Genomic DNA, 21,750 nt, shown 5'->3' with positions numbered 1-21,750 from the left:
ACACTCCTTGCTTTCTTCTCCTCTTACAATTTCCTATCCTCCAAACCATACTTAGAAGCTCCTCTTTTCTGAAGCCTGGCTAGTTGAGAAGTCTCTCATTCCCTCTTCCTTGCTATAATCCTCCCAGAACCCCTAAGGCCCTTTCTGTTTAATGGTGCTTTGGAGAAGTAAATAGAACTAAAATTTTGTATATGTGTCTGTGTCCATTTTGACTGCTTTACTTAGCAGTAATTCTGGGTTCTTTGCATATTCTGCAAGATCTGACTCTAGCTGGGAAATCAAATTTGGTTTTTGATTTTTCTTCTCCTAAACTCTATTGCACAAACCTTATCAAGGAATGAAAATAAAGTCCCCAACATCTCACCAACCATTTAATTTCTCCCTATGCCAAGGTAACTTTTTGGGGTGGTGGAAATTTTCTAACTCTTGCTTATACATTTGCATTCATTTATCAAAAGTCATCAAACTGTATACCTTAAAAAGGGTGAATTTTACTTTATGTAAAGCATATCTCAATAAACCTGACCAAAACCAAAAACAAAATCTCTCTATGCCCTCTCTTGCATACATAATTTTATGGTGTTAACATTTTTCTCTTTACTCAAACTCCTTAAGAGGCCTGGAGAGTCATGTCAGCAGGCCAGTCAAATATATATGTGTATATACACACACACACACACACACACAAATATATATCTATATATCTCTCTATATATACATATACACACAGAGTATATCTGTATATCTATATCTATATAGAGATTTTTTTTTTTCAGATATGTCACCCAGGCTGGAGTGCAGTGACGTGATCTTGGCTCACTGCAACCTCCACTTCCCGGGTTCAAGTGATTCTCCTGCCTCAGCCTCCCAAGTACCTGGGATTACAGGCACCCACCACCATGCCCGCCTAATTTTTGCATTTTTAGTAGAGATGGGGTTTTACCATATTGGACAGGCTGGTCTCAAACTGCTGAACCCAGGTGATCCACCCGCCTTGGCCTCCCAAAGTGCTGGGATTACAGGCGTGAGTCACTGCGCCCAGCCTATATATCTATATCTATATCTACTTATCTATCTATATATAGAGAGAGTGGCTTGGTCTCACAACTCAACTCTAGCATAGCACCACATGATGCTTAGCAGACTTATCTTTTTTTAAATTAAATTTTTAAAAATTATTTTTAGTAGAAACACAGTTTTGCTATGTTGCCCAGGCTGGTCTTGAACTCCTGATTTCAAGTAACACTCCTACCTTGGCCTCCCAAAGTATTGGGATTACAGGTGTGAGCCACCACACCTGGCTACAAACTTCCTTAAACATTCCTTTCTGGTAACTCCAAGTTCTTAGACCACACTTTGTTCTTCTAAACAATTACAAATTAAAGAATCTCTGGCCCTGCACAGTGGCTGATGTGTGTAATCTTAGCACATGCCTGTATTCCCAGCACTTTGGGAGGCTGGAGTGGGTGGATCACTTGAGGTCGGGAGTTCAAGACCAGCCCAGCCAATGTGGTGAAACCCCATCTCAATTCAATTGCGTCACTGCATTCCAGCCTGGGCAACAAAGTGAGACTCTGTCTCAAAAAAAAAAGAATCTCTGAACCCACCTATGACCTGTATTCCCCTGCTTCAAGATATCTTGCCTTTTGGGACCAAACCAATGTATAACCTGCATGTATTGATTGATGGTTTTTTGTGTAACTTCTGCTTCCCTGAAATGTATAAAACAGAATTACATTCTGACTGCCTCAGGACTACTTATTCAAGGTTTCCTGGGTTTGTGTTTTCTGCAGGCCACGGTCACTCACATTGGCTCAGGTTAAACATCTCTGAAATATTTTTCATGATTTGTTTTTTTTTACATTAACACAAAATAAAGCCGTTTTCTTAGTACCGTATTCCCACTTCATTTAAAAAAAAAAAAAAAAAAACCTTTGTGGCAGGGTGCAGTGGCTCATGCCTGTAATACCACCACTTTGGGAGGCTGAGGTGGGCAGATCACCTGAAGTCAGGAGTTTGAGTCCAGCCTGACCAACATGGGAGAAACCCTATCTCTACTAAAAATACAAAATTAGCTGGGCGTGGTGGCGTATGCCTGTAGTCCCAGCTACTCGGGAGGCTGAGGCAGGAGAATTGCTTGAACCTGGGAGGCGAAAGTTGTGGTGAGCTGAGATCACATCACTGCACTCCAGCCTGGGCACTTTGTTTCAAAAAATAATAAATCAATAAATAAACCTTTGCATGTCGTTATACTGCCCTGAAGCAGTGATTCTGAGAAGGGTTAGTCTCTAGGCAGTAGGCCAAACCAGTGAGATCATAATGTCTGGTAAGATCAGTGTCAGTCTGTTTTCTGTTGCTGTAACAGAGTATCACAGATTGGGTAATTTATAAAGAAAAGAAGTTTATTTAGCTCATGGTTCCGAGGGCTGGGAACTGTGGAGGAGCCATATCTGGCCTTCTTACTGTGTCATAACATGACAGAAAGCAAGAGGGCAAGAGCATACATGTCAGCTCAGGTCTCCCTTCCTCTTCTTATAAAGCCATCAGTACCATCATGGGGGCCCCAAGCTGATGACTAAGTCTAGTTCTAATCATCTCTTAATACTGTTACAATGGGGATTAAGTTTCTTTCTTTCTTTCTTTCTTTGTTTTTTTTTTTGAGATACAGTCTTACTCTGTCACCCAGGTTGGAGTGCAGTGGCATGATATCAGCTCACTGCAACCCCTGCCTCCTGGGTTTAAGTGATTCTCCTGCATCAGCCTCCTGAGTAGCTGGGATTACAGGTGCCTGCTAGCACACCCTGCTAATTTTTGTATTTTTAGTAGAGATGGAGTTTCACCACGTTGGCCAGGCTGGTCTCAAACTCCTAACCTCCCAAAGTGTTGGGAATACAGGCGTGAGCCACCATGTTAGGTGAAGATTAAGTTTCAACATGCGTTTTGGTGGGGACATTTAAACCCTAGCATTCTGCCCCTGCCAACTACCCCAAACTCATGACCTTCTCACAAATAAAATATATTCATTCCATCCTACTGGCCCCAAAAGTCTTAATTCACTTAGCTATCAACTCAAACAGTCCAGAGTGTCATCTGAATCAGATATGGGCATAACTCAAGGGATAATTCCTCCTCAAGTGACTTCTCTCCAGCTGTAAACCTGTGAAGTCAAAACAAGTTACCTACTTCCAAAATACAATGGTGAAATGGGCATAAGATAGATATTCCCATTCCAGTGGGGGAAACAGGCAAGAAAAAAGGGGTAACTGGTCCCAAGTAAGTCTAAAACTCAAACAAAAAAACAAAACAAAACAAAACAAAAAACATTAAATCTTAAAACTTCAGAATGCTCTTTCAGTCCATGTGCAATCTTCTGGACACACTCAGAAGTTTGGGCCTCCAAAGCCTCAGGCAGCCTCACCCCTATGTCTTTGCTGGGCTGGGTCCACATTTCAACTCTCTGAGGTTTGGGTCTCATGACCACAGCTCTCCCAGGCTGGTATTGCACATTGGTAGTTCTATAGTTTGGGGGTGTGGGTGGCAGTCTTCTAGGCTGTGAGTTTTCCAAATCTTTCCACTCTACTTCCCTTTCAAGTATAAGTTGTCTTTAAATCATCTCTTCCCTCTTATTTTCCTGTAAGTAGTTCAAACTAGCCATGCAATAGCCTATATGCTTTTGTTGCTTAGACATTTCTTCCATCAGATATTCTATTTCATCACTCTTAAATTCTGCCTTCCATAAAGCCTGACACAGACACAGCTCAGCCAAGTTCTTTGCTACTTTATAACAAGGATGGCCTTTGCTCCAGTTTCCAATACCATTTTATTCAGTTCCATCTGAGACCTCATCAGAATGGCCTTTACTGCCCATATTTATATCAACATTCTTTTTTTTTTTTTTTTTTTTTTTTTTGAGACGGAGTCTCACTCTGTCGCCCAGGCTGGAGTGCAGTGGCCGGATCTCAGCTCACTGCAAGCTCCGCCTCCCGGGTTCACGCCATTCTCCTGCCTCAGCCTCCCGAGTAGCTGGGACTACAGGCGCCCGCCGCCTCGCCCAGCTAGTTTTTTGTATTTTTTAGTAGAGACGGGGTTTCACCGGGATAGCCAGGATGGTCTCGATCTCCTGACCTCGTGATCCGCCCGTCTCGGCCTCCCAAAGTGCTGGGATTACAGGCTTGAGCCACCGCGCCCGGCCTATATCAACATTCTTGTCATGATCACCTGAGTACAGCTGACCCTGGAACAACTCAGGGGTTACGGGCATCAACTTCCACGCTACGTATAACTTTTAACTCCCCAAAAATGTAACTACTAATAGTCTACTGTTGACCAGAAGCCTTACTGAAATATAGTCGTTAACACATATTTTTTATGTTATACATGTTAGATACTATATTCTTATAGTAAAGCTAGAGAAAATATTAAGAAAATCATGAGAAATTATATTTAGCAAATATAATCCACTATATTATATGGATCATCATAAAGGTCTTTATCCTTGTCATTTCATGTTAAGCAGGCTGAGAAGGGGAGGGGACGGGGACTGGTCTTGCCATCTCAGGGGTGGCAGAGGCAGAAGAAAGTCCATAAGTGGACCCACATAGTTGAAACCCAAGTTGTTCAAGGACCAACTGTAATCTCTAAGAAGTTTCAGACTTTCCCTAGTCTTCTCTTCTAAGCCTTGGCCAAAATCACCCTTAATGCTCCATTAGATAATACAGGCTTTGTCTGACCTGATCTTCCAAATTTTTCAAGCCTCCACCCATTACTCAGTTCCAAAGCCACTTCTACATTTTTATGTAAATGTCAGAGCAGCAAACCTACTTATGACTACCAGTATTCTGTCTTGTTACATTTTGTGTGACTCTAACTGAATACCATATACTGGGTAATTTATACAGAATAGAGGTTTATTTAGTTCACAGTTCTGAAGGCTGAGAAGTCCAATATAAAGGTGCAGGCATCTGGTGAGGGCTTACTTGCTGCATCATGACATGGTAGGAGGCATCAAAAGGCAAGACAGAGCAAGCATGTGTCCCAGTTCACATTGCTCTTCCTCTCCTCATAAAGCCACCAGTCCCATCGTGGAGGCTCCACCCTGATCAACTTATCTAATTCTAATCAGTCTTAAAGGCCCCCACCCAGTACTGTTACAATGGGGATTAAGTTTCAACATGAATTTTGCTGGGGATATTCAAACCACAGCAATCTCTCTCCAGCTGTAAACCTGTGAAGTCAAAACAAGTCATCTACTTCCAAAATACAATGGTGAAATGGGCATAAGATAGACATTCCCATTCCAATGGGGGAAACAGGCAAGAAAAAAGGGGTAACTGGTCCCAAGTAAATCAAAAACCCAACCAAAAAACAAAACAAAACAAAAAAACATTGAAACTTAAAACTTAAACCATAGAAAAAATTTCTTGGTGTCACCAAAACAGTTCTTTATAAAATTAACTTAAAACTGCCACCAATAAAATTCAGATTTAATCATAGGGAAATCTGGAGTAGGTGTGAGAACATATCCAAGGGCCTGCATAGTAACTCATCAGGAATGGACTCACTTCTGAGGAACTACAGCAAGTCATGGTCAGGTTTCTCTTCTCTTTGCCTCTGGTGCTCACCAGTGTGATGCCAAAAAGTTCAGTCCATGTATAGCTTTAGAGATTACTATACTCAGGCATCTACTCTAAAGGGTACAAGTCCAAGTCACTTTTCGTACCTACATATATGAGCGGGTACTGAAATTCAACAGATATGAAAAAGAATAGAGGCTGGAACTGGTGGCTCAGGCCTGTAATCCCAGCACTTTGGGAGGCTGAAGTGGGAGGATCACTTGAGTCCAGGAGTTTGAGACCAGCCTGGGCAACATGGCAAAACCCTGTCTCAACAAAAAATACAAAAATAAGCTGGGTGTGGTGGTGTATGCCCCCGGGGCTCAAGCAATCCTCCTACATCAGCCCTCTGAGAATCTGGGAGGCTGCACTACCTCCTAGATTGCTTGAGCCCCAAAGGTCAACACTGCAGTGATCCATGATCACACCACTGCACTCCAGCCTGGGTGACAGAGCAAGACCCTGTCTAAAAAAAAAAAGGAAAATGTAAAAAGAAAATAGAGAAGGAACCCAAACTGAAAAGCCATGTCCTCTTCCAATAAAGCTCAAAGACATAATTTTACATTATTGCTATCAATGCCAACTCATCACTTCATTTTCTTCCTGCGTAAACAGGACCCTCATAATTTTTTATGCTATCAAGGTAATAAAAAATTCCAAGTTTTAAATTCTTTCAGTGAGCCTTGCCACTGGTCCACCAAATAGCCCTCCTTAAATCCTGAAAGCAGGCTGGATGCAGTGGCTCATGCCTGTAATCCTAGCACTTTGGGAGACCGAGGTGGGTGAATCACCTGAAGTCAGGATTTTGAGACCAGCCTGGCCAACATGGTGAAACCCTGTCTCTACTAAAAATACAAAATTAGCTGGGCATGGTGGTGCATGCCTGTGGTCTCAGCTACTCAGGAGGCTGAGGCACGAGAATCACTTGAACCCTGGAGGCAGAGGTTGCAGTGAGCCAAGATTGCATCATTGCACTCCAGCCTGGGCGACAAGAGTGAAACTCTGGCTCAAAAAACAAACAAACAAACAAACAAAAAAACTCCTGAAAGCAATCATTGGAAACTTTATCTGATTATCTTCTCCCATAGGCTTTGCATTTCACCTAGCCTCTAATTATAATGCCCCATGTCATCATAATCATAATGCCATATGCCCTAAACCCCAAAATGTTCTGCAAATTCTTCCAACTCCAGTAGCTCCAGAAGATGCAGACTGATAATACAGCCCAAATGTGAACATGATAAGGAATTAAGTGCTGCCATTTCCTACCTGGGGGATAAAATAAACTAATCAAACATGGTCCTTAAGTGTGAGAACTTAAAATGAAGTTAGGAAAACAGTAACAATTTATACAACACAAGACCAGAGGAATATCAATAGACACAATCAGGAGACCAGTGGAATCCCTAACTTGATGTGCAATTGATGTTGAGAACATAAGGGGGCTTACAGGGAGTGAGACAAAGGATTTGGGCTATGAGGGGATGACTTCCCAGAAGAAGCGAGATCTTGAAAGAAATGTACTATTTGGACAGGTGAAGGACTGGCCTTTTCAGATGAGGGAAGCAGCAGGAAGAAAGGCAAAGAGGGAGGAAGTACCACTGCATGTGAAGAAGATAAGGGAGGCCCTGGTGGGGCTGGGGTAGAGCAGGCATGTTGGGGAGGCAGAGGAGAGAGGACAGCGGAGGAGCAGTAGGGCTTAACTGCAGATAGCCCTGTTCCATTGATGAGTTTCTTTCTAGTATGCCACTTCTGATGCTGAATGAAACTTGCATTCCATCTGAAGGCTTTCCCGCACTCCTTACACTCATAAGGTTTCTCCCCAGTGTGAACTCGCTGATGCTGAACCAGAGTGATCTTCTGACTGAATGTCTTCCCACATTCCTGGCATTCATAGGGTTTCTCCCCAGTGTGGATTCTCTGATGCACTATGAAGTGGGAGCTACAACTGAAAGTTTTCCAACATTCATTACATTTGTAGAGTTGTTCCCCAGTGTGGAACCTCTTGTGCTGAAGAAATACTGAACTGTGGTGGAAGGCCTTGCCACACTCTTTACATTCATAAGGTTTCTCCCCAGTGTGGATTCTCTGATGCTGAATCAGAATTGAATTAGAACTCAAACTCTTCTCACACTCCTTACATTCATAGGGCTTCTCCCCAGTGTGAATTCGTTCATGGATGATGCAGTCATAGCTACACCTGAAGACTTTCCCACATTCCTTACATTTAAAGGGCTTCTCCCCAGTATGGATTCTCTGATGCTCAATCAGTTTTGAATTATAGCTGAAGATTTTCCCACAGTCAGTACATTCATAGGGCCTCTGTCCACCATGGAGCTTCTGATGCTGAAAAAGGTGGGAATTTTGACCAAAGGCTTGTCCACATTCCTCACATGAGTATGGTTTCTCTCCAGTGTGGATTTTCTGATGCCATGACAGTTTTGAGTTGTATCTGAAGGTTTTCCCACATTCTTTGCATGTGTAGGGCCTCTCATTAGTGTGAATTCTCTGATGCTGGTGAAAGTCTGAATGTGGGTTGTAGTAACTGCCACACTCACCACATTTATAAAACACCTGTTCTTTGGCAAAGTCTTGCTTTGTAATGAGATGTGTGCTGACACTACTTTCTTCCAATTTCCTGGCTATCTCCTCCCTTTCAATGGTGGAAGATTTATAATCCTGGACTGTCAAATCTGTGCAATCCCCTATATTTGTTTTCTTCCCTGTATCATGTTGTGACTTCTCTAACCTGTCCTTGAAGTCAGGGTGCTGGGGAATGTTCATCAGCAGTCCCTCCACTATCAGTCTGTGGGACTCTGATTCTTTAGAAATGTTTAGCTGTGCAGTTTGTTCCTCATTCTTAGTCTTGGTTTTACCACCTAGCATGATAAAAAGAAAACACAGGAGTCCCTTATTTATGCCAGAAGGGAAAGGGATTAATCAGTATCAGCCTGCTCTAGACACATGAAATTTTTTTTTTTTTTTTTTTTTTTTTTTTTTTTTGAGATAGAGTTTCACTCTTGTTGCCCAGGCTGGAGTGCAATGGCATGATCTTGGCTCACCACAACCTCTGCCTCCCAGTTTCAAGCGATTATCCTACCTCAGCCTCCCAAGTAGCTGGGATTACAGGCATGTGCTACCATGCCCATCTAATTTTTTGTATTTTTCGTAGAGATAGAATTTCTCCATGTTGGTCAGGCTGGTCTTGAATTCCTGACCTCAGGTGATCCACCCACCTCAGCCTCCCAAAGTGCTGGGATTACAGGTGTGAGCCACCACGCCCACTAGACACATGAATTTTTTGAGAGAGACATAGCCACCTGATGGTACCTCAAAGGGAAAGTAAACAAACTGAAGGTTAAGAAGGTAAGCAATCCCATATGGATGACAAAAAACAAAAACTGTGGATAGCAGAAGCTATTGATTGAGGCAAATAGTTAAAGAAAAATGGGAATGGGGTGAAGTTGCAGGAAGGGGAAGCAATAAAGAAAAGTAGAGGAAGCCAGCCGGGCGCGGTGGCTCAAGCCTGTAATCCCAGCACTTTGGGAGGCCAAGACAGGCGGATCACGAGGTCAGGAGATCGAGACCATCCTGGCTAACACGGTGAAACCCCGTCTCTACTAAAAAATACAAAAAACTAGCCGGGCGAGGTGGCGGGCGCCTGTAGTCCCAGCTACTCAGGAGGCTGAGGCAGGAGAATGGCGTAAACCCGGGAGGCGGAGCTTGCAGTGAGCCCAGATCGCGCCACTGCACTCCAGCCTGGGTGACAGAGCCAGACTCCGTCTCAAAAAAAAAAAAAAAGAAAAGTAGAGGAAGCCAAAAGTGAGAAAAGCAATCTCTAAACCAGAGAAGAGAAAGATGGGTAGGCAGCTGTAGTACCACATAGTATGCAGAGGGCTGGGAGGTACTGTCTACAACAGTGGATCTCAAAGTCCAATAAAACCTGTCAAAATACTTTAAAATATTCTGTAATTTTTAAAGAAATGTTCTCTAGTTCTCTATCACAAGCATGGCTGGACAGAAAGCAGTTTGTAACACTGCTGTTTACAAAGGGGTCATGAGAAGACCACAATTTTAAAACCCAAGTGCTGTCCTTTGGGAGACTGACCTTTGAAAGGAAAAAAGACAGGTTCAGCCAAGAACCTGCCCATAATGGAGATGGCAATTGGATTGGAGGCATGGGGATCATGCTTTCACTGGTAGCACCACAACATAGAAATCTTTTTTGCCTTGTCAAGCACCAAAGATCTGACAAATGAAACTTTCATCTTAGTGTTTTTCAAGCCTTGTTGACCATGACTCACATTTTGGATCCTAAAACAATACAGACATGCTTGCACACACACACACACACACACACACACACACACAGCTGAAACCGAAACAAAACAACGTCCTTATTAAGAGTGATGTATTCACGCCGGGCACAGTGGCTCACGCCTGTAATCCCAGCACTTTGGGAGGCCGAGGCAGGTGGATCACCTGAGGTCAGGAGTTCAAGATCAGCCCGGCCAACATGGTAAAACCCTGTCTCTACTAAAAATACAAAAAAGTAGCTGGGTGTGGTGGCGGGCACCTGTAATTCCAGCTACTCATAAGACTGAAGCATGAGAATCGCTTGAACCCGGGAGGCAGAGATTGCAGTGAGCCAACATCGTGCCACTGCACTCCAGCCTGGGGGAGAGAATGAGACTCTCTCTCCAAAAAAAAAAAAAAAGATGCATTCACAATAGACTTTATACTACTTTAGTCTTTATTTACACCTAATACAGGGTAGTCTAAGTTTTAAAAGCTGGTAACAACTCATTGATGAGTTGCAACCCAGAGTTAAAGAATACGGTTCTAGATTTTCAAGAACAGTGGTCTCAAATGGTGGTCCCTGGACCACTATCATCTGGGAACTTGTTAGATATGCACATTAATGGGGCTGGGTTTAGTGGTGTGTGACAGTAGTCCCACCTAATTAGGAGGCAGAGGTGAAAGAATTACTTGAGCCCAGGAATTTGAGACCAGCCTAGGCAAAATAATAAGACCTTATCTTGAAAAAAAAGAAAAAGAAATGCAAATTCTCAGCCCTACACCAGTCTACTGAATTCGAATCTCTGGAGGTGGCATCTGGCAATCTGTGTTTTAACAAGCCCTGCAAGTAATTCTGATACATACCAGAATTTGAAATTTACTAATCTATAAACTACAAAAGACAGATTGAGGCTGCTCTTTTCATTGTTTAAGGCTGCTCTTTCCCAAAAGGTGGCCACTAGCCACATGTGGCTATTTAAGTGTAAATTAATTAAAATGGAATAAAATTAAAAACTCAGTTCCTCAGTTGCACTAGGCACACTTCGGGTGCTCATGTGGTTCATCTGGCAGGCTAAATAGACAATGCGCACCTGTGGCAAGGGGCAACGCTAACAACTGCAGGCAGGATACTGGGAAAGCCGCTAGAGGATCTGAAATGCTGAAGTCAATTTAAGGCATTGATTAAGGCAAAGTGGGGGGATTAGAAAGGAGCATTTGCCTTACAGAGGCTCTGAAGAGCATAAAAGATTGAAAGAATATGATAACAGAGCCCATAGAATGAGGAAGGCTATATACCAAATCTCTGATTGGTCTTTACATTTATCTCAATTCAGTATCTTTCAAAAAAGAAAACCATTCATTCCCAATACATAAACAAGCTTTCTTTCAAAAGCTAATATAAAATTCTGTGTTTAGGCTGGGCGCGGTGGCTCAAGCCTGTAATCCCAGCACTTTGGGAGGCCAAGACGGGCGGATCACAAGGTCAGGAGATCGAGACCATCCTGGCTAACACGGCGAAACCCCGTCTCTACTAAAAACACAAAAAATTAGCCGGGCGAGGTGGCGGCGCCTGTGGTCCCAGCTGCTCGGGAGGCTGAGGCAGGAGAATGGCGGGAACCCGGGAGGCGGAGCTTGCAGTGAGCTGAGATCTGGCCACTGCACTCCAGCCTGGGCGACAGAGCGAGACTCCGTCTCAAAAAAAAAAAAAAAAAAATTATGTGTTTAGGAATTTAGAAAAATTCCATTTACATATATAGTTTTATACACACACACAAAATGTTCTTATAAAAACAAGTTCTAGCCAGGTGTGGTGGCTCACACCTGTAATCCCAGCACTTGGGGAGGCTGAAGTGGGAGAAGCACTGAGGTCAGGAGTTCAAGACCAACCTGGGCAACATGGTGAAACCCTGTCTCTATTAAAATTAGAAAAATTACCCGGGCGTGGTGGCAGGTGCCTGTAATCCCAGCTACTTGGGAGGCTGGGGCAGGAGAATTGCTTGAACCTTCGAGGCAGAGGTTGCAGTGAGCCAAAATTGTGCACTGCACTTCAGCTTTCAGAGCAACTCTGTCTCAAAAAATAAATAAATAGGCCAAGTGCGGTGGCTCACGCCTGTAATCCCAGCACTTTGGGAGGCCAAGGCAGGCGGATCACCTGAGGTCAGTAGTTCGAGACCAGCCTGACCAACATGGAGAAACCACGTCTTTACTAAAAACACAAAATTAGCTGGGTGTGGTGACGCATGCCTATAATCCCAGCTACTTGGAAGGCTGAGGCAGGAGAATTGCTTGAACCTGGGAGGCGGAGGTTGTGGTGAGTGAAGATCACGCCATTGCACTCCAGCCTGGGCAACAAGAGTGAAACTCTATCTCAAAAAATAAACAAACAAACAAATAAATAAATTTTTTAAAAACCAAGTTCTTGGCCAGGCGTGGTGCCTCACACTGTAATCCCAGCACTTTGGGAGGCCGGGGCAGGGGTGGCGGGCGTGGATCCTGAGGTCAGGAGTTCAACACCAACCTGGCCTACACAGTGAAACCCCATCTCTTCTAAAAAATTAGCCAGGCATGGTGGCGCACGCATGTAGTCCCATCTACTCAGGAGGCTGAGGCAGGAGAAACACTTGAACCCAGGAGGCGAAAGTTGTGGTGAGCCATGATCGTGCCACTGCACTCCAGCCTGGGCAACAGAGCAAGACTCTATCTCAAAAAAAAACAAAAAAACAAAAAAACAAAAAACAAAAACCAAGTTCTTACTATATTGTGTTTATATTCCTGAGCTGACCAACCAACAGAAGCCTGTTTGAAATCTTTTTTTTTTTTTTTTTTAAGAGATAGGGTCTCACTCTGTCACCCAGGCTGGAGTGGAATGGTGTGATCCTAGCTCACTGCAACCTCAAACTCCTGGCTCAAGGGATCCTCCAGCCCCAGCCTCCTGAGTAGCTGGCACTACAGGCACATGCCACCATGCCCAGCTAATTCATTTATTTATTGTAGTGACAGGGTATTGCTATGTTGCTCAGGCTGGTCTTGAACTCTTGGCCTCAAGCATCCTCCCACCTTGGCCTCCCAAAGTGCTGGGATATAGGTGTAAGCCACCACACCCAGCCTGAAATCCTTTAGCTTTACAAAGAAAAATGGCAGAAACAAAATGGTGGGAGTGGTCTTTTCCAGTTTGGAGATGAAGTTCTGGTAAGCAACACTTCTTTGAATAAGAGTGACTATTTTAATGCCCACAACCATCATATGACAAGGAAAAACTCTTTTTCATGCTAAATTGTTAAAAGAAAGGAGGAGGCAAAGCTGGAAAGGAGGATGGTAGGCTTTCCTGCTCACCTGTGCACATGCCTCTCAGGGCCTCTCCCCCAGCAAGTGTCCAGGGATCTGGGCCCCATGCTGCTTCTCCTTGCTCCAGCTGGAATATCAGATCTGGTTTGGAGAATGGAAATGCTGCTAGAGGAGAAAGAAAAACAGGAAGCTGAGGAGAATCACCACTGACCTCCCTCTGACTACTCTCTGCTTTGCCAGGTGAAAATAGAAGAGAATGGCCCAGGAGACTAAGTGAAGTCAGGGAGGAGTGAATCTGCAGAATCTAATGAAGGGCTTGAAGCTTACTCTGGCCTCTAAGAGGACAGAAAGCTCCTACAGTCACTGGGGGGTGTATACACAAGGACCCTAGGGGACTCACACATAGGCAATAGGGCCAAGATCACCTCCAGGGAACTGGAAGATGGAAGGAATGAAGGCAGTGCACCAGGAACCTTCTCAGTTCTCTCTGTGCTCAGAGGAAAGCCCCCTGCAGTTGGGTCTCCATTAGGAATCAGGGAAGAGAAAAGTCCTGTTAAACATCAAAGTGGGCCGGGCGCGGTGGCTCACGCCTGTAATCCCAGCACTTTGGGAGGCCGAGATGGGCGGATCACGAGGTCAGGAGATCGAGACCATCCTGGCTAACACGGTGAAACCCCGTCTCTACTAAAAATACAAAAATTAGCCGGGCGTGGTTGCGGGCGCCTGTAGTCCCAGCTACTCGGGAGGCTGAGGCAGGAGAACGGCGTAAACCTGGGAGGCGGAGCTTGCAGTGAGTGGAGATGGCGCCACTGCACTCCAGCCTGGGCGACAGAGCGAGACTCCGTCTCAAAAAAAAAAAAAAAAAAAACATCAAAGTGAACCCAGCTCTTTCTCCATCCAGCTACTCCTGGCACTGGGGATTAGGGAGCTCAGCCCATAGGGCATCAATTCTGATGGTATTAAGACATCCTAGATCTGCTAAGGAGGAATTTAAGAGCCCCCAAGGGCAGAAGCTGAGTTTCAGAGAGGAAGGACTTACACAAGGAAGTCACATTTGCATAATTCTCCAGCATCACCTCCCTGTACAGGGCCCGCTGCATAGGGTGCAGGCTGGCCCATTCATTCTGGGTGAAGTACACAGCCACATCCTCAAAGGTCACTGGCTCCTGAAACAACAGGTTCCTGCTCAAACCCTGCACAAGAACAGAGGGAGAGGCCTGAATTCTAGGAAAGGGATACATTTACTGGAATTCATGGCACTGAGCCCCATGGAAGGTTTGTACTGGCAAGGAGAGCCACACAGGACCCCGGCAGGGGCAGCCCCAGACCAGCATTCCAACTTTCCATGTGCATACCTCTGGGGCCCTAATATTACCATCCTAAGCACAGAGCCCAGCACCTGCTGTTTTCTGCCTGGTGATCATGTCAACCTATGTCTGGTTCCACAGGCCAGGTATATTTTTCTGGCATGCTTTCTAAATCGACCACAGCAGGTAATCGTCTTTCACAGTGCCTCCATCCATCCTGAAGCACCTATCAGGGTCCTCCACTCAGCTTCTTTTTGGTCTTCCTCCTCTAGATTTTCTGCTACAGACAGAGGAGTGATTTCATGGGGATAAAGTTCCTTTCATCCTGGATATTTCTCCCCTTTCTATCATCTTGCCTTATCAGAAGCTATTAATAGTTCTCCCTTGAAAGTGATGTGCAATGTTACTTCTTTGTCTCCTAACATTCTTCACTCCAGGACAGGATGGCAATCTCCCATCCTTCTGCAGAGATCTGCCCACTGATCACCTAAGCTCTGTCTGACCTGCCAATGCTGTCCGCTTCACTATGTGTCTCTCTATTTCTGCTTCCCACTAAAACCACTTCCAGCTTCTCAGGGAAGAAGAAAACCATCACAGGTTGTTTAGAGCTTTGTGTCAGCTACTTTTAAATCAATGTGCTCAATCATTATAGCACATCTGTGAAATAAGAATTATTATGTCCATTTTCAGATGATGGGAATCAGCAATATTAAACACTTTGAAATAGACTAAAAGGAGTCCTCTTTGAGTATTTATAACAAGGTTGTATAAGGAAGCAAAAAGTTCAAAATGAACTGACCACTTTTATATGAATTAGTCCCACTATAACATCTCTCTCTGACTCACACTGTAGTCTTTCTCAGTTCATCATGTCAACAACCTTCTCTTTGTACTTAAGTCTCTTCTGAGTGAAGAAATATAACATATAAGTACTAGAAGATTTGAACTGGTCGCGTGGCTCACGCTTGTAATTCCAGCACTTTGGGAGGCCGAGGCGGGCATATTGTAAGGTCAGGAGATCGAGACCCTCCTGGCTAACACGGTGAAACCCCGTCTCTACTAAAAATACACAAAAAATTAGCCGGGCGTGGTGGCGGGTGCCTGTAGTCCCAACTACTCGGGAGGCTGAGGCAGGAGAAAGCCCTGAACTCAGGGGGCGGAGCTTGCAGTGAGCCAAGATCGCACCACTCACTCCAGCCTGGGCGACAGACAGAGCAAGACTCCGTCTCAACAAAAAAAAAAAAAAAAGAAGAAGTACTAGAAGATTTGTATTCATCATTGTAAAGATTGGTTTGGTCAAGAATCATCATGAATGCTATATCTAGGAGGAAATTTTGATGAGAAGCAGAATATTCGCACGACCTTAAATGTCTCCTCATAGATTGCTTATTAGTTACAAGATGAAAACAGTAACTATACAGTAATCAGATTACCCCTTAGCGAGAAAGTTCAAATGTGGCTGGCATGACTGAGGAAATTTAATTGATTTTAATTTAAATAGGCACATGTAGCTAGGGGGTACCTTCCTGGACAGTGCAGAATAAATACATCTGTTAATACTCTTGTCTTACTTCCTTCAGAGTCAACAGCTGGGAATATGGATCTCCCTTTTTCTTCACATTATGTTCTACCTCTCCATACCTCTGAAACATCACTCTAATTATCAGCACATTCTTTGGTTCCTTGTTTTCGGAAACACTTAGCTTCTCCAGATCTTCTCTATCTGTGATCATTCTTCTTCTGTCCTTTACTTGCACTTACTCTTTCTCCATTATGTGGGGCTATTGACTCCCTTCTATAGGAAGTGGGTTACAGGGGCAGCACAACATAGTGGCAAATGGCACAGATGTTAAAGCTGTGGCTCTTAACATGGGGGCAATTTTGTCCCCCAGGGAGTATGTGGCAATGCCTGGAGACATTTTTAGTTGTCAAAACTGCAGTGTGGTGGTAATGGTAGTGCTACTGGCATCTAGTAGATAGTGGGCCAGGGCTATTTCTGAACATCCTATAATGAACAGGACATCCTCCAAACAAAGAATTATCTGGCCCAAATGTAAATGATGCCAAGGTTGAAAAACCTTGCTCTAAGCTGGACTCCCTAGGTTCAAATAGTATCTCTAATACTCATTAGCTGTTAACCTTGGATGAGACAGTTAAACTTTCTGTGCCTCAGTTGCCCCCATTTGTAAAACCGGGATAATAATAGTAATTATCTGATATGACTCTTACAAGGATGGCATAAGTTATTATCTGTAAGGCACTAAGATATCACCTGGCACATGATATCATATAAATCTCAGCACTTACTACAACCACAGATGCGATTGGGGGAACTTCCTAGAAGATTCTAAATGACAAATGTTCCTCTTAGAGATTGTAGCAAAGACTGACAGGTGTGTGTGTGTAGCCCCTTTCTTTCTTAGTATTGGAATCCTAATTTTACTTGAGGTTGCACTCAGCCCTGGCAACCCAGTGGGGCCAATGAAATGCAAGTATAAATATTGTTGGGGACTTATGGGAAGGTTCCTAAAAGAGAGAGGTTCACCTTTTATTTTTTATTTATTTATTTTTTTTTTTGGCAGCTCCTCTTCTAGCTGGAATGCACACATGATGGCCAGCGATCAAGCAGCCACCTTGGACAATAAAGTGGCCTACAGCAGGTGAGACACTACTAGGATGGTAGAACAGAAAGACAGAGTCTGAGAGCAGGATAATAGAGGAGCTGCCACACTAGCCCTGGATTGACTCTCGACACTTTTGTATGAGAGGGAAGCCTTTACCTTGTTTAATCCACTGTCATTTGGGGTCCTCTTTGTGGAATCTAATCCTAAGTGATTACTGCACTTCAGGCAAAGCACCAGGAGAGCACAGCATACCCCCACAGAACACTTCCTGACTTGTAGGAATGGATTTTCTCTGAAGTGCTCCAACAGAAGTGGATGGTCCAATATCCACCAAAAGAAGGACACACACATTGTTTTTAAGTCCTTGGGATGGAGCTTTCTTGTTACAAGATACATCCATTACATGATAAACTCAGTTTTCTCATTACATGATCTAGGACACTGGGGAAAAATCCAGTAAAACTATCATCTACCACCAAGAAAATTGGAGGGAAAAGTGCTCCCAATGCTACATGAATTTGGAGCCAGGAAAGGATATAGACTCTCACAGAGGTTAGCCTGATGTCTTTGCATTGAGCTAAAGGCACTGGCTTCAGCTCCAAACTCATCATTCCTCCAAAAATACACTTCCCTCATCAATCTATATTTCCCAAATGCTTCCAGTTCTGGCTTCACTGTACCTTAACTGAGTAGTCTGAAGGGTAAACTACTCCCTTGGAAGTGTCTATTTAACCTCAGAAATGGCTTTTCTTTGTGTACTGTTACGCAGACTAGCACTCCTCAAATTTCAATCTGCCCTTTAATTTTCCAGATCTTGTAAAAATGTAGACTCTGATTCAGGAGATCTGGGGAGGAGGCCTGACATTTTACCTAACAAGCGACCTCTGTGATGCAAAAGCTGCTCATCTCCAGGCCACACTTTCAGTTCTCATGAATGCAGATTCCCATTTTCTAGGATAATTCTTTCCTTTTTTTCCAACCCATCTAACCCTCCAAAGTTCACCTACTCTAGTTCTTCAACTCCCCTGGCATACTGTTTTTACATAGTCTATTGAAGGATGTAAAACTAAGCATGGGACTGGTCAAGTCAGGCTACTGGGCCTGTACTGACCTTCCATATCTGTTCTGAGTACGGAAAGCTGAAAGAAAGCTCTGCTCACCTGGAACCACACTGTCTGGAGCATGGCTGATGACTCCTGGGTTCATGCACTGCCCTCTAGGTTTGGAAAAGTAAGAACCTGCTGAGCTAAGAGAGAACCACAATGAGACTGATCCTGTCTGTCTCCTACACTTGCCGCCTCTTCCCCTCCGTCTCCTGCCACTAGCACTGCAGATATTCTTGGCACACTAGCTGTTCTCATTCACCCTCTCCACTGATTCATGGGATGCTGCAAATGCTCCCTCTGCATATTCTCCTATAGATCTGCTCGGTGACACTGGAGACTCTAGAAAGAATATCTGTAAAGCAAGAATCAAGAACTGCAGTGGATGCGTGGCTGTTTAAAAAAAAAGAAAAACTTCTTGGCCCCACTATGAATACATTACTAAGTAGTTTGTATTGACTGAATGCTTCTAGTGATCGTGGCAAAAACCCAAAACAAGTCTCTGGAGAGAAAGTAGGATATAACGGAGACCCCTAAACAAACCACAGGCTGCAGGACAAAATGCAAGTGGTGACCTAGCCCCGGGTGACAAGGGTAAGACGCTCAATGTCCAGCGGGTGATGCTGACCGAAGACCTAACCGGGATCTGAACACTCCACCCCGGGAACAGGAGACCCTATAGTCACGGCTCCCATCCTTCCCATGAATACCGGGACCCGAGGACATCAGGCCAGCTCTTCGTAGCAGGAAGGTCGAGTGCGTCTCTGAGGACTGGGGACTGGGCCCAGGCTCGGGCGGCCGCGCGGGCCCCTCGGCGATCTCTGCAAGGGCCCAACGCCCGACCTCCAGAACAGGCAGCCGAGTCGGGGAAGCCCGGGAAACTTAACCCAAGCGCTCGCAAGGCCGCCAAAACGGAAGCACTAGCTAGCCGGCCGTCGGTCCCTACAGCCTCTCTAGGAAGCCGGGAGGCTGGCCCTTCTCTATGGTTCCCCCGAAACTAAACTCCCACCCTTTGCTTCCCTTCTCCACAACCGCTCTGCGCCTGGTTGGTTTGTTTTTTAATTTTAATTAATTTTTTTTTTTTTTTTTTTTGCTTTTGTTTTTGAAACAGGGTTCTTGCTGTGTTGTGCAGGCTGTTCTCGAACTCCTGAGCTCAAGCTGTCCGCCCGCCTCGGCCTCCCAAAGTGCTGGGAATGCAGGCGTGAGCCACCGCGCCCGGCCGCGCCTGGTTTATTATTATTTTCTCTTATGTCTTAGTACCCCAACTACATGATAAATTCCTCCATATTTAACAATTAATTCGTAACTTAATTCCTAACTCCTTACCTAATTTACTTAATTCCTAACTTAACATTCTAATGAATGTATAGGCCCTGTCTCCCACTTAATGACTGTGACCTAAGACCATGGGGTATGGGGTCTCATTGTCTGCGTTCCTGGCTCCACTCTGTATGGACTTGCTCAAGTTATACTTAAATTGTTGCCTCAATTTATCAATTGAGAATGGTAAAAGTTTGTAATTTATAAATTCAGTGGATTAACTGAGTCAATTCATGCGACAGTTCTGTAAACCAAAGATAAAATTCTAAGTCCCCCAACCAACTGAATGGACCACTCCTCTCCGCCAAAACTTTCCAAAGAAAACCTGGCCATCTAGTTCAGGCCATGATGGGAAGCAGGGGATCGGACTTGCCTCATTCTGCTCTTGGAATTCAGGCACTACGAACCAGCATGAACATGAAAACAGAGATCTGGAGACTGATTCCAACTCCCCCCCGCCCCCCCCCCCGCGAGACGGAGTCTTGCTCTGTCGCCCAGGCTGGAGTACAGTGGTGCGATCTTGGCTCACTGGAACCTCCGCCTCCCGGGTTCAAGCAGTTCTTCTGCCACAACCCCTGAGTAGCTGGGATTACAGACGCCCGCCAACACGCCTGGCTAATGTTTATATTCTTAGTAGGGAGGGGGTTACACCATGTTGGCCAGGCTGGTCTTGAACTCGACCTCGTGATCCGCCCGCCTCAGCCTCCCAAAGTGCTGGGATTACAGGCGTGAGCCACCGCGCCCAGCCCAAAACAAATTCTTTATAGCAATAAGACACCAAATTCTAACCTGACTAGTATAGTCTCACGTGACAGATAACAGGTCCTGAAATAAACTGAAGTATTTTACCCTAAAATGTATTTATTTGACATATTTTGAAATGGCCCTGTAAAGCAGTCTCTTGTGGCGAAAATCCACATCCTTTTGTAAAGAATCCCCTTCACTTTCGAGGTCTTTTCCTTGATCCAGGAGATAATTAACTAAGAGAGTTTGGCACCTTTTGAAGTCTGATAAGAAACATTTACAATCGTTTCTCTCTGAAGCCTGCTACACCGAGGTTTCATCTGCATAATAAGAACATTGGTCTCCAAAACCTCTTATCTTAACCCAGAACATTGGTCTCCAAAACCTCTTATCTTAACCCAGACATTCCCTTCAATTGATTCCAGGTCTTTAGGTAATAACTCTTTCAACTAATTGCCAGTTAGAAATCTTCAAAAAAAACAAAAAACAAAAAACAAAAAAAAAAAAGAAAAGAAAAGAAGAGGAAAAGAAAAGGAAAGGAAAGAAAAGGAAAGAAAAAAGAAATCTTTGAATCCACCCTATGGAAGGTACCCCCACACTCCCCACTTCGAGTTGTCCCTCCTTTCCGGATGGAGCTAATGTACATCTTACATTTATTGATTGATACCTTTTATCTTCCTAAAACATATAAAACCAAGCTGTAGCCCGACCACCTTGAGCACAAGATCTCAGGACCCGCTGGGGCTGTGTCGTGGGTCACTGGTCCTCATATTAACTCAGAATAAATCTCTTTAACTATTTTACAGAGTTTGACTCTTTTTATGGACAGAGTCCAGTTCTGTACCAAACTAAGTCAAAATAAGTGCTGTATTATTGCTGACATTATTATTCTTCTTGTGTATCTCACCACTCTCCTGTAAGACACTCCCCTATCTCTTTCTGCAGTCCAGATGTAATAATACTCATGGCAATAGTGCTTCCTATTGGCCAGGCAGTGTGCATTTGAAACTGCCTGTTGATTTCTAATTATTCCACAAGAGCCTAAAATCCAAAATGTTCCAAACTAATCTCATCATCCCTCATCCCCCAGTTCCTCCTCCAGGGTTCCCCCACCTCAGTGAATGCACCAGTTTGCAGCCAACCAAGAAACTCATCACACTACTGAACTCCAGCCTGGGCAACAGAGTGACACCATGTCTATAGTAGGTATATATACAGTTTCATATTATTTAGGAAAGCATAACTTAGGGCCAAAGTGTTCTATAAAGGTGTGAAAATTTCACCTATTAAAGTCATTCTGGACCCAACACTATTTTATGAGTATATTTGACAACTTTTCCGTCTCTTGTGTGGTTATTAGTCCATTCAGGTTTTTAATGCCTTTAACCAATTATGGTACTTTATTCTTCCATAGAAAATAATTTGTCATAGGCTGTCAAATTTACTGATACAAAAT

General features: G+C 44.1%; 1 protein-coding gene across 4 annotated transcripts; it reads right to left on the bottom strand.

Moving 5' to 3' along the window:
- Positions 1-1,922: 1,922 nt before the first annotated feature.
- On the bottom strand, positions 1,923-19,148 carry LOC112426420 (zinc finger protein 619). Of its 4 annotated transcripts, XM_071091480.1 has the most exons (6): positions 18,941-19,148; positions 18,288-18,373; positions 14,236-14,389; positions 13,597-13,716; positions 13,245-13,361; positions 1,923-8,491 (listed from the first exon to the last, which is right to left on the bottom strand). In XM_071091480.1, exons 2-6 carry the CDS (start codon positions 18,309-18,311, stop codon positions 7,059-7,061), a joined length of 1,848 nt encoding a protein of 615 aa, XP_070947581.1. In that variant the 5' UTR covers positions 18,312-18,373; positions 18,941-19,148; the 3' UTR covers positions 1,923-7,058. The 4 variants fall into 4 exon arrangements, with proteins under 4 accessions (XP_070947581.1, XP_070947577.1, XP_070947579.1 ...); XM_071091476.1 differs by lacking the exon at positions 13,597-13,716 and having other exon boundaries at positions 18,941-19,147; XM_071091478.1 differs by lacking the exon at positions 13,597-13,716 and having other exon boundaries at positions 13,245-13,358; positions 18,941-19,147.
- Positions 19,149-21,750: the final 2,602 nt, after the last annotated feature.

This window comes from Macaca nemestrina, chromosome 2 (genome assembly GCF_043159975.1).
Source record: "Macaca nemestrina isolate mMacNem1 chromosome 2, mMacNem.hap1, whole genome shotgun sequence".
NCBI classification, from domain to species: Eukaryota; Metazoa; Chordata; class Mammalia; order Primates; family Cercopithecidae; genus Macaca; species Macaca nemestrina.
This window is presented reverse-complemented; position numbering and strand designations above follow the sequence as displayed.